Raw genomic sequence first — 13,168 nt, 5'->3', positions numbered from 1 at the left:
CTTTATTTCAGAATGAGCCTCTGACTTCCAGTTATCATGGATACCCAGGAAGGGACAGTCAGGTAAGAATCTTTTTATTAACTGGATTATTATTAATATCATGATTATGTGATGGCTTCTGTTGTAATAATGTTTTATTGGGATTTGTAATTATCCCTGTAGACCTGTACAGGTTTTAGAGCAGCTATTTCCCATATTGTGGAAAAAAGAGAGAAGCCGTCCATCTTCCTCTTGGTGAGTTTTTGAATTGCTACAACTAGAAGAGCTATTGGAAGTAGACCATAGTAGACAATGCCTCTGCAGAACTTTCTTTGAGTGAGGGCAAAAGAGGAAGTCACATGCCAACATGATTGTGGTGATCACAGTGATATAGACTTAGAAAACCGAAGGCATGAATGAGGAAGTGAGTAATTACTCTGTTGCTATGGCAAAGAGGATGTCATCTGTTCCACTTTGCAGCCTATTTTGCAAAAAGGTAAAATAAATCAAGGCACAAAAAACCGCTAAAGAATATAGTAGGCAGGTGGCCAGCAAGCATTTCTGAGGGAGAAAAATGAGTTCTGTTACTTTTTTAGCCAATGACTGGATGGACATCAGAGGGTGTTATGCACAATACTGAAAACATAGCCCTTTTACCAGATTTATGTTCAGAATGTTATGTTTTCCAAATGCTTATATTTTTATTGTAAAAAATAAATAGAAAGAAGGAAATAGAGGAAATGAAAGATGTTCAGTGTAAAGTATAAATTTATAACCTTAAAGTATAATACTAATTGAGTAAAATCATTTGCAATTGATTTTTTTAAGGGAATAATCTAGGAAGCAAGTTAATAACAGTTTTATTGGCCAAGCGATTGTAAAATGTTTTGTCAATATAATCCATGCTTTTTGATATGAACTTATGAAAAGTAAGCAATCATCATATAATTTATGTTTGTTAAAAGAAACAAGAATTAACTGTAGTGTGAAAAAGCTTTTGAATGATAGTGTATGGCCCTGTTGTCCTTGATTTATCCATATAATCCAGTGAGCTAGATATTAATTAAAAATAAATGGTAAATCTTAGCAGAAAAGCTGGGTCAGAATGACAACAGTAATGCCCTTTCAGAGATTGAAGAGAAAGGGATTGCAAGAAAGTAAGCTGTTTGCTCTTCTATGCGTCAAAAGCAGTGCAATCACACTGCACTGCTTTTGATGCATAGCCCAAGACTGGGGAACCATGGGTGGACTATGCAAAAGCTTATAGTACTCTCTTTAGTACTTTACATCTCTTTAGTAATCAATTTTATAGGCAATCTCTCCTTTTGCTTGGCCATTCACAGTTGCAAAGGAAGAGAGTAAGCTGTTTGCCAAGCACACCCACGGTTCCCATCCCTAGGCTGCAGCACAACTGTATTGCTTTTGATGTATAAAAAATAACCAGCAATCACTTGAGCATTCCAAAGGACAAGGAAGTGGTTAGGAAGCAAACTAAAGCTGAACTTGTGAAACTGAGTAGTCTTGTCTCTTTCCAGCTGTGATTTCCAACTTGCTCTTTGCTTAGAAGCAAAGAGTTCCAGTTAGGCTTATTAAGCAAGAACTATCTGTAGATTTGCTTAAAAAAAATCTAATAATCATATTTATTGCAAATTACTGAAACAAGTCGCAAGTTTTGAATTATTGTGTAATATAAATAGCTTTTTGTTTAAGTAATAAGGCTCATATTTCTTGATAGGATGGGCATTCTGAATCTGTTCTAGATTGGGTTGTTTTTTTTTTAAAAAAGGAAAATAAATGTAGCTCGGATCTTTAAAGAAATTTAATCATAATAAGATTTTAGGAATTGTATGGGCATGTGTAAAGGTAATTGTATTATTCAATAAATATGAATGCTCAGAAATAGGCTTTAAATTCCAATTACCAGGTTGATCTGTTTGATACAGAAACAGTTGCTATGCTTTTTTTTTTACTTTCATTAATAAGATTTCAAAGCTTTTAACTAATTTCACTGGGAACTCCTAATATGTCTAAATTCTCTGTAACCATAGATCTTATGGGTGACTCTGTGTGTGTATGGAGGGTTCTAATGTTGAACATAATTGTGAGAAGCAAATTATATTTTAGAAAACACCCACTATTTTCTGTTGCAGATGAATTTACTTTAACAATAATTGTATCTTATCAACTATTTCCCCATGCCTTATTGAACAAATAATAACTTTGAATGTAGCCTTATCTGATTCAGCGTATGTTCATTTGAACTCCTTAAAGGGCAATGTTAGTATTTGAAGGCTATTTAATCCATATTGAAATGGTTTAGACACATTTCTGCCTGTATAGATGGCTATGAGTAATTAATAGTCTATTCCCAATCTGTTATATTTAAGTAAAAAATGTTTTACCGAATATGACTTTTTCAGATTTAATTTGTCAACCTGCCATATCCCAGCAATATGCTTCCTTCAGCCTAGTTTTTAATCCTTTTTAATCCATACCACTGAGAAAGCAGATATTTTCACATTATTTAAAAATTGCAACCTGGTATGACTTAGATTACTTCAATCAATTGTACTGCATTCTCATCAAAAATGCATTGAGGTAGGCAAGATCAGGAAACAGCAAGGATATCAGGAATTAATTCATTTGTGTTATAGAATATAGTAACAGAATGTTGAAAACTGTCCAAAATATCCCACTGCCCTTTTTCATACCAATCAGAATCAAGGCAGAGTTATTTTCCTTTACTTTCTGATGCCTTCTCATTTACCAGGATTGAATTGTTTACTCTCCCATAATGGTTGGTGCATTCCTTCCTTCCTTAAGGTTATCTCCAGGCTCCTCTAAACCTTCCTTAAATTTTCTACGATTACAGAATTGCAATGCTGTTCACATATGCATAACCTGAAGATCATTCTTTTCTATGTCCTATTCTACACAAACGATGCAGCACAATAAAAATTAATTTGCAATGAGTATTATAGAAAAGTATTATAACATGTGAAATAGCAGGTCAAGTTTCAACTAGTTCTCCTTGATTTATATGAATTAAAGGATTGCTTATGATATATTTATGGTAGAAATTGGTCTTAACGACATTCTTTTAAGTGAATGCACATTATGCCTAAAGTCAATAAAACAGTATTATCCTTGATTATAATCCCTGATGTAATTAACTTAAGAAATCTAATAAGGTCTTAAAGTCCTCAGAATTCCCAGCTATCATGGCCGTCTTGACATTCTAGTCCACAGCTTCTAACATCGGGTTAGAGAAGGCTGTCTTCAGATTTCTAAATTAGAAACAAGAGGATTTCTATACTAAAGGTTTGAAGTTTCTGCTCTTCCTACCAGCCTGCCCGCCCGCCTGCATTTTAAAAGAAAAGGTGTTTTAGGTCTGCCTTTGAATGTGTGGCCAGTAGAACAGAGACAGATGCTTCCTTGGCACGTTTCCTGAAGCACTTTATGAGTGTTGTTTGTTTATATGTGCTGCTCCTTCCCATGTAAGATCATCTGGGTGATATTGCTTAAACTTTTGTTAACTAAGCACCCTCTAGTGGAGGAATGTCATGTTTCATTACAAAATAAACATTTCCCCCTCTTTCTGCTTATTTCTTTCTGCCCTTGACTTACAACCACAATTGAGTCCAAAAATTCTCTTGCTTGCGAAGTGAAGCATTTTTTAAAGTGAGCTTTGTCCCATGTTAACGATTTTTCTTGCCACAGTTGCGAAGTGAATCCCTACAGCTGTTAAGCTGTTAAGGAGAATATTTGTAGCTCAGGATTGACATGACCTAATTTAGCAATAGCAATAGCAATAGCAGTTAGACTTATATACCGCTTCATAGAGCTTTCAGCCCTCTCTAAGCGGTTTACAGAGTCAGCATATCGCCCCCACAATCTGGGTCTTCATTTTACCCACCTCGGAAGGATGGAAGGCTGAGTCAACCCTGAGCCGGTGAGATTTGAACCGCTGAACTGCTGAACTAGCAGTCAGCTGAAGTGGCCTGCAGTACTGCACTCTACCCACTGCGCCACCTCTGCTCTGGGTAATGAAACGTCTGCAAGAAAACAAGCAAGCTCAGAGAGCATCAAGGATCACTCAGTTGTTAAGTTGGTAACATGGTTGTTAAGTGAATCTGGCTTCCCCATTGACTTTGCTTGTCAGAAAGTTATAAAAGGGGATCGCATGACCCCAGGACACTGCAACGTCATAAATATGAGCCAGTTTGCCAAGTGTCCGAACTTTTATCAAATGACCATGGAGATGCTGCAGTGATCGTAAGTGTAAAAAACAGTCACTTTTTTCACTGCTTTTGTAACTTTGAACAGTCACTAAATGGACTTTTGTAAATCAAGGATTACCTGTATATTTTAATTATAGCTCTTCTATAGGGCAAGAGAGGTAATCATTATTAACAAAATTTCTTCAGTTTTTGTCAATGTTTATAATTATAAAGTATACACTTTATATACCTTGCATAAATATAATTTTTCGCAGAAACTTTATAAATGAAAATCTGTAGCATTTCTCCTATTTGGTCCTCAGAATTTTGTCCTAATAAATCCGCACAATATCAATTCAGCTCTTCTATAGATTAGATACTTACTCAGTGTTTCATATGACTTGACACACATTCATGTATAATATAATATGCATGGGATCTAACAGAAATCAGAGGAGTATTTCGTTTGCTGTGATAAGTGTCCTGCCTAAAAATTACTTAGTACAGGGCGTTGTGGCCTGTCGGCTGCCAGCAGAACTAGCAGCAGAATCAGACAAGGGGGAGGGGGGAACCTGGGCCACCTTCCTAGCCTTTGGAAGGCTCTGAGGACGAAACAGATGCAGGGCGCTCCCAGGTGGAGTGGCAGCTGTCTTCGGGGCATGAGCTAAGTGACGGGGAGGAACAGATGAGGCCCATCCCAGATGTGCATATGGGTAGGGAAGCAAGGAGAGGAGAGCAATGGAAAGCAATAAGCTGGCTCTCAGGGAAAAGAGGACATAGACACTAGCCAGCCACCCCCTGGCTGGGAAATAAATAGCAGGGGTTTGGGAGTGGCTGGTTGTCACTGACAACCAGCCATTTTCCAGTGGCCATTAATCAAGTTGGATTCCTTTCCCAGAACAAAGTTTGTCAGGACTAATGGCTCTGTATTGAAGGTGCCAAGGGAGTTTCCCTGCTGGAAAGTAATAGGCTGGGTCAAACACCGAGCAAAATAAATATTCCACAGATTATTATCATCAAAACTACAATTTTATGTTATTATAAAGGAATCTTAAAATAAAAATATTTTAATTATAGGTCTCAGTTTTCAAGGTGTATATAATTTTGAAGCTTTGTGGAGGAAATAAATTACATGAAGAAATCTGTGAAAAGAAAGAATCGAAACCCTTATATACCTTATTCCTTCCATGGTCCATATTCTTTCTCTCAGATGCATTGTTAAGGGGGAAAAGTAGCCAATTGAAGATTAATATTTATTAATTTGCACTGTAATTTAATTTAGGCTTTAATTAGGCAAGAATATATGCCAGGATCCCACAGGTGGTCAGTTGCAGGTCCATAGTATGTTCTACCAGTATGTAAATTGCTAGTAAATGCAATTGCTAATATGTATATATGTGTCTTATACATGTATTGACCCTTTTGTATAGAAATGCTGTATTTTTCGGACTATAAGGCACTCCAGACTATAAGATGCACCTAGCTTTTGGGGAGGAAAACAAGAAAAGAAAAAATCTGCCTCCCCACAACTTGCCTCCTTGTAGCAAACAGCAAACAGTCTGGTCAGTTTCAGCCCAGTCTGATTTAGCACAAGCAGCTTATTGGCAGTTGGATCTGCCTCCCACAATATAGTCTATCAACTGTTCCAGGCTGCAGGGATCTCCACCGTCCACTGCTGCCTATCACTGCCTCTGCATGGCCCATTTTCGGCCCATTCCAGGTAACAGGGTTAGGTAGTGGTGGCGATGGGCAGAGGCGGTGGCGATCATCACAGCTTGGAACAGCTGATAGGCGGTATTTTGGGAGGCAAATCCAACCACCAATAAGATGCTCCTGCTAAATCAGGCTGTGCTGAGGCTGACCAGGCTGTTTGCTGTTTGCTACAAGGAGGCAAATTTCTGGAAGGCAGAGGCCAAAGGGTGGGGGCTGGCAGATGGATGGAGCTTCGGCAACATTCACTGTATAAGATTCAGACATTTCCACCCACTTTTGGGGGGTGGGGGAGAGGATATCTTATACATCAAAAAATACGGTACTTGTTTTCAGGAAAAAATAAAACGTGTACATTGATTAAATATGTAAAAATACATGGAATATAAAAATAACAAGAATCGGCTGTTGTATAAAAGTTTTTAACTGATTTATAGTTTTAGAGTTCTTTAATCATAAAGTCTCAAAGCTCCTACAAATGATACAATGCTGGAAAAAAGATGTGGCTCTGAAAAAGTTGACTGTGCCTTGTAAAGCCAAAAAAAAAAAGTGGCTCTATTTTTATAGAGAATAAGTTTCAACGTGGCACATTTGGGGAACAATTCTCGTGGCTTAGGTTGCTCTTTGCCATAAGAGGGCACTCATTACTCAGGAACTACTACGTATTATTGGGAACAAATTGAACTCTAGAATAGTTGTCTATATTGTCTAATGTGAAAGAAAAACGAAGCAACCCGAAGCCTATGCCACAGTAGTAATCGCATTCTTCCTGCAGAAGCTATTTTGAAAGCTTATTTTCTGGTTGTTTCCAGGAAGCCTTGAAAATACTAATAAAGTTAGGGGGTTGCTTTTGACTTTCCAGAAAGATGTGGAAAAACTGAGGGTTGGAGAAGGAAGATTATTTAGTTCAACTGTTGAATGAGTCTGACCGAGAAAATGAAGAAAAATAAAGGCTATACGATGGTAACTAGTACATGGCTGTGTAAAATGGCTGTGTGCCAACCCATTCCCAATTTCATTTTCCTTAATCAGATTGCTTTATCAAGCACTATCTGAGAAAAATCAAAAGTCTTCCAGCAACAACTTTGTTGTTCTTGTTGTAGAATAAATATATGCAGAATAAATATATGTCACTGGTGTCACCGCATCCCTCGAGACCCAAAGTAGTAAAAGAGGAAGCAAATAATGTTGCCATGGTTAATTTCTTCTCCCAGCTGCTCCTGACCAGAACACTATATATATTTTGTTGAAAACTTAGGGCATTCTTAAAGCATTGATGATAGAAACTAACAGTAGTAAAACCTTACAGGTTGTATTAGACGGAGGAGAAAACATTGTATATAAGGCTTGTAAAAAACTATACTGTATTTTTTGGACTATAAGATGCACTGGAGTATAAGACACACCATGATTTTGAAGAGTTAAATTAAAAAAAACTTTTTGCACTCTGCAGACCTCCCAAGCACTCTGCGGGAGTCGTTTCTTGCGAAAAAGGGGAAAAAAAGGGGGGGGGTTATGCAGAGGCTTTGGGAGGCTTGTTTCAGTAGCCTAAAAATGCTGTATTCAGTGTATAAGACACACCCAGATTTTCACCCTCTTTTTTGAGGGAAAAAGGTGCGTCTTATACTCCAAACATATTGTAAGTATCTTTGAGACACATTTGAACCAAGGAAACTTGTCTTCAGCAACAGCATAAATAAATAAAAAATTAAGACGAACAGGAAGAACAAAATAGTAAATAAAACCTAAAAGTTAGCATAAGTACATTGTCATCAAGAAAGTGATTCAAATTTTGGGTGCGACCCAGAGGCTCTGCAACCTTGTGGTAGAACATTCAATAGAAAATTCAATACATTAAACATTCTCAGTGCTAGATAATTAAACTCTGTCTTACCTGTCATAATAAACAATATGTTACTTAGATGTTTAATTTTCTGTAGTAGAAGGTCAAATAAGTACAGAGATTTATTTTAAAAGATTAAAATTAATCTTTTATATACTGGTTATCTTCTTCATACAACCTTAATATAATCTTCCATTTTCTCAAATATTGAAGAGGCGTTTTATAAAAATAGGATTTAGGATTTTTTAGGATTTTATTAAGGATTTATATGCCGCCCTTTTCCCTGAGGGGACTCAGGGCGGCTTACAATAATGAGGGGAAGGGGGTGCAAGACAAGACTTAAAAGAAAAAAAAAAAAATCGTGAATAAAAGAAAATTATCCATAAAAACACAACATTCACTCAACATTCGGGCGGGGTGAGAGTAATCCTATCCCCAGGCCTGACGGGATAGCCAGGTCTTGAGGGCTGTGCGGAAGGCCTGGACTGTGGTGAGGGTACGGATCTCCACGGGGAGGTTGTTCCATAATGTCGGAGCTGCAACTGAGAAGGCTCTCCTCCGCGTAGTCGCCAGTCGGCACTGACTGGCGGATGGAATTCGGAGGAGGCCTACTCTGTGCGATCTGATGGGACGCAGGGAGCTAATTGGCAGGAGGCGGTCTCTCAAATAGTCAGATCCACTACCATGGAGCGCTTTATAGGTGGTAAGTAGGACCTTGAAGTGCACCCGACGATCAACAGGTAGCCAGCGCAGCTCACGGAGGATTGGTGTTATATGGGCGAACCGTGGTGCGCCCATAATCACTCGCGCGGCCGCGTTCTGAACTAGCTGAAGTCGCCGGATGCTCTTCAAGGGCAGCCCCATGTAGAGCACATTGCAGTATTCCAGCCTAGAGATCACAAGGGCTCGAGTGACTGTTGTGAGAGCCTCCCGGTTCAGGTAGGGCCGCAACTGGCGCACCAGGCGAACCTGGGCAAATGCCCCCCTGGTCACAGCCGACAAGTGGTGGTCAAAACTCAGCTGTGGATCCAGGAGGACTCCCAAGTTGCGGACCCTGTCTGAGGGGTGTAAATTTTGCCCCCCCAGCCTGATTGATGGAACATTAGCCAAATTTTTGGGAGGAAAACACAACAGCCACTCGGTCTTTTCCGGGTTGAGTACCAGTTTGTTAGCTCTCATCCAGTCTTTAACAGCCTCAAGGCCCCGGTTCATCACGTCCACCGCTTCATTGAGTTGGCACGGGGCGGACAGATACAACTGCGTATCGTCCGCATATTGGTGGTACTTAATCCCGTGCCTCCGAATAATCTCGCCCAGCGGTTTCATGTATATGTTAAATAGCAGGGGGGACAGAACCGAGCCCTGCGGCACCCCATAGGTTAGGGGCCTCGGGGACGATCTCTCCCTCCCCACCAACACCGACTGCGACCTGTCCGAGAGGTAGGAGGAGAACCACTGTAGAACAGTGCCGCCCACCCCCACCTCCCGCAGTCGTCGCAGAAGGATACCATGGTCGATGGTATCGAAAGCCGCTGAGAGGTCGAGGAGAACCAGGATGGACGCGTGGCCTCCATCTCTGGCTCTCCAGAGATCATCGGTCAATGCGACCAAAGCGGTTTCAGTGCTGTAACCGGGCCTGAAGCCAGACTGGAAGGGGTCAAGATAGTTAGCTTCCTCCAAGGTACGCTGAAGCTGTAAGAATGAACAGGATTGAATTTCTAAAACTTCAAACTGTCAAACAATATTTAAATAAGATCCTTGCATCTTCAATATTTGATCTCATTGAGAATCCAACAGAAGATAGTGTGTGTGTGTGTGTATGTGTATGTGTTCATCAGTTATTGTTTGGCTTCACTTGATTTAACAGTGAATCTATTCTTCAAAACCTGAAAGTAAAGTTCAAAAATTAGCTAGCAGCAGAAGCTTCAATATCCTGCTATGGTTAGCTGAATTGCTTTATTGCCGACAAGCGTGCTATCCAAAATGTAAAGACATTTTTCTGGCTTTATACTTACCTATATTTCTAAAAGTAATATTTACTTCTTTCTTTAACAATAATGACATTCAAAGTAAATAAGGTAAATAACATTAATAAAAGTTATTATTAAACATGATTGCATCAGAACTAAAATTTACAAATATAATAAACTAATTGTCTCTTCGTATAACTCTGATTATTTTTTTTAAAAAAACTGAGAAATGGACATTTAATGTGCCATGTTTATTTGTATGTCAATTTTATCCCCTTTTACCTCTAGGAACTTAAATTAGTGTACTGTTCTGTGTAATTGATGTATTGATTATGTGCCATCAAGTTGTTTTGCGCTCCTAGCAACCACATAGATAGATATTATCCTTGGTACTCTTTTCCTAACCTGGTTTTTCATGTCTTCCAACAGTGCACTTATGATCACCATAACTGAGTCCATCCCTCTTGCTATTGGTCATCTTCATTTTTTCTTTATTTCCATTTTCACCAGCATTAGTTTATTTTGGGTGTGTGTGTGTTAAATTTATATCTCAACTTTCCCCCAAGAATTCAAGGTGACTTAAAAGGACTTCTCCCATTTTATTCCCACAATACTAATCCTGTGTGGCGGATTGAGCTTAGAGAAGGTGACTGATCTACTGTCACGAAGCAAATTTCCATGGCTAAGGATCAGTTTGAATTTAGGTGTCTTAAGTTTGCTTTTGGTTTTGTAATAGCAACAGCACTTACACTTGTATACCACTTCACAGTGTTTTATATGCCTGTCTAAGCCCCCAACAATCTCATTTTACTGACCTTGGAAGGATGGAAGGCTGAATCAACCTTGAGCTGGTGAGAATTGAACTGCTGGCAGTCAGCAGAATTAAGTCTGCAATACTCCATTCTAACTACTGTGCCACCACCGCTTCTACCCCCTACTGTCAGTATAACCCACTGAGATCTTTTTGATTGTTCTGTGGACTTAAATGGACATAACCACAGTTCCTAAAATTAAAAAAAAGCTACTTACCAAACAACTACAGGATTAATTCTTCGAATATCAAACCAAATGTGCACCTGTATCTATGCATTTAAGGGGTTTAGAGTAAAGGAAGCTCAAAATATAGAGTTTTTTTTGGGGGGAGGAGAAGATAACAACTAGCTGTCACCATGTCTATGCCTGGTTTGCTTTTAAAACTCAGAGTATGGTTTCAGCACCTACCCTGGTACATGAATCTTCAAACTCTTTATTTTCTGCCTAGGCAAATTAATGAAAAAAGGCTATTTACATTAACTTACACAAAGGGAAACTATAGTTGGCGCCCTGAAGTAGCTGATAGTGGAGTTCTCACCCTTGATAAAAATTCTTATCTGTAGAAATATCTGAAGCAATTAAAAACCAAAGCAAGAAATACTGTGATAAGCTAAAGCGTTATTTATCAACTTACAAAGTAAAATAACTAGTACATTAAATCAGAGTGGCTTATATCAAGTAAATTATAAAATAAAATAATACCTGAACCTAACAAAGTGGACGTACCAAGGTCTAGGTCCAATGTCTGCATTAAAAGCCTGTTGGAATAATACAAAATTTTTAAAGCCCTATGAAAAGTGAGCGAAATTGGGGGCACCAGAATCTCAAGGCCATGGTTTTCCATGACACAAAGAGTGAGAACTCAAATGGTACCATATCACTTGGGATGTATGCACTGGCCAAGGCAAAACTGAGTGGAAGAGATGATCCTGTAACTTTCAGGTTGCCATTTAGAGCTTTACAGGTAATGAAGATTGGCTATCAGTGCAATGGCTGAAGAATAACTTTTCTAAATGATCTCCTCCATGCTAATAGCTAGGTCATTTCATTTTTGACCAGTTGCAGCAACTAAATCATTTCCAAGGACAAATCCTCTATTTGCAGTGGTCCAAATCTGAGATGAGGACATGAGTCACTGTTTTTGAACTAGGTTTCTCTGCAGTTAACTAAAATACCCATGAGATTCTAACGTGATTTTCCATACGAAGGATGGGGAAAAAACCCTCTGTGGACTTATTGTTTGACAATATCTGCTTATCTAATAAGAGGTGAACAATATGTCATCTATTCATATAAGCCAAAGTCAGTCCTGGAAGTCTTCCTCTTAAGAGTCTGACAACAATTGTGGAATGGATCTGACCCTTTCTTGCAAATGTTTTAGTTGTAAGACAGAAAGGATTTAGTAGTTGACATGTATTTGTCTAGGTGCTTGGCAGCTGGAAGGGCACAGAGATGTCTTCATGACAGCTGTCTTGTTCCATACTGTTCAATGCTTGTTTAATATGAAGCAACATTCACCCTTTCTATTTTTTTTTGTGTATGTGTCTGAAATAAAATTTAACTCCCAACATTTCTTCATCCATTGTGTGAGTTTTTTTTGTAGCTTTTATTTCCATATATGTATCTCTCTATTAATATAGAGAAGTTACGATCAGACAATTCTTAAGCTGTACTTTGGGGAAAGTTAAGGAATGGGGACAAATCCATAATGTTACTTGTTGCTACTTTAGCCATTGGAATGCTAAATTAAAATGAAACGGTATTAAATTCTAAAGTCTTAGAAGCTACAAAATAAATAGAAATGAACAATTCTGATCATTTGTATCATGATATCATGATTTCAGGTGGTGGCAGTTAACAATAAAAATGTTCAGAACAATTGAGAAGATAAATTCAAGATATGAAAGTGTTCATCATTCAATATATATTTTTAAAAGTGCCTAGCCTAGCAGAATTTGGTGGCATTTTGCTGCCAACCTGCTTTATAATTATACAGATATAAATACTATAGATATATAATGGTTCACCAACAAAACCGCAAAGCCCTTATCCGCGCCAACATAAGCGCGGAGGGCAAATCCGCGCCGTCCGAAGCGCTAAGGAAAAAGGCGACCCTAGCGCGACGACATAACTGCGGAGGGCAAATCCGCGCCTTCCGAAGCACTCAGCACCCTAACCCTAAACCTAACCCTAAACCTAACCCTAAACCTAACCCTGAACCCTATGGTTTCTGGCTGTAAAGGAGATGTGTACTTTCAGACTTGTAAGATTTTGTTGATATAGCTTTATAATAAAATAGAATTATCTCATCTATGGGTGTTACCTGTCTGGTCTATCTGGGAAGGTTGACAAGTGCTCTCTAAAAGTTATGTTATTGAGTTATTTTTAAATATACATTTACTTTTTAAAGATACATTTTATTCATATTATACAGGTCTCTAAACTATTTATACCATGCCAAGCAACCAATATTCATACATTTATAAAACTTTACAGTATGACACACAGGCTCCTTCTCCCTTTATTTGTAAAATAAAATAACAACAAAACCATTGGTGATGGGGGGTGGGGGAAGTTGGATAAATATTACATTTTTAAACATTAAAGATGGGAAACAAGAACAAAAAAATCCT

The 13,168-nt window shown here is 38.5% G+C and overlaps 1 protein-coding gene across 3 annotated transcripts in view; it reads left to right on the top strand.

Annotated features, from left to right (window-relative positions):
- RBFOX2 (RNA binding fox-1 homolog 2) overlaps nt 1-13,168 on the top strand; it is a 197,033-nt gene that overhangs the window by 60,081 nt on the left and 123,784 nt on the right. For all 3 annotated transcript variants that reach the window (XR_004255698.1, XM_032220537.1, XM_032220536.1), the window contains exon 2: nt 12-62. Coding sequence is in view for 2 of the 3 variants with exons in the window: in XM_032220537.1 (XP_032076428.1) it covers nt 12-62 (51 nt within the window). In the remaining variant the exon portion in view is untranslated. The remainder of the gene's footprint in view (nt 1-11; nt 63-13,168) is intronic.

This window comes from Thamnophis elegans, chromosome 7, assembly GCF_009769535.1.
Source record: "Thamnophis elegans isolate rThaEle1 chromosome 7, rThaEle1.pri, whole genome shotgun sequence".
In the NCBI taxonomy this organism is placed as follows: Eukaryota; Metazoa; Chordata; class Lepidosauria; order Squamata; family Colubridae; genus Thamnophis; species Thamnophis elegans.
Note: the sequence above shows the minus strand (reverse complement) of the source record. Positions and strands in the feature narration are given on the sequence as shown.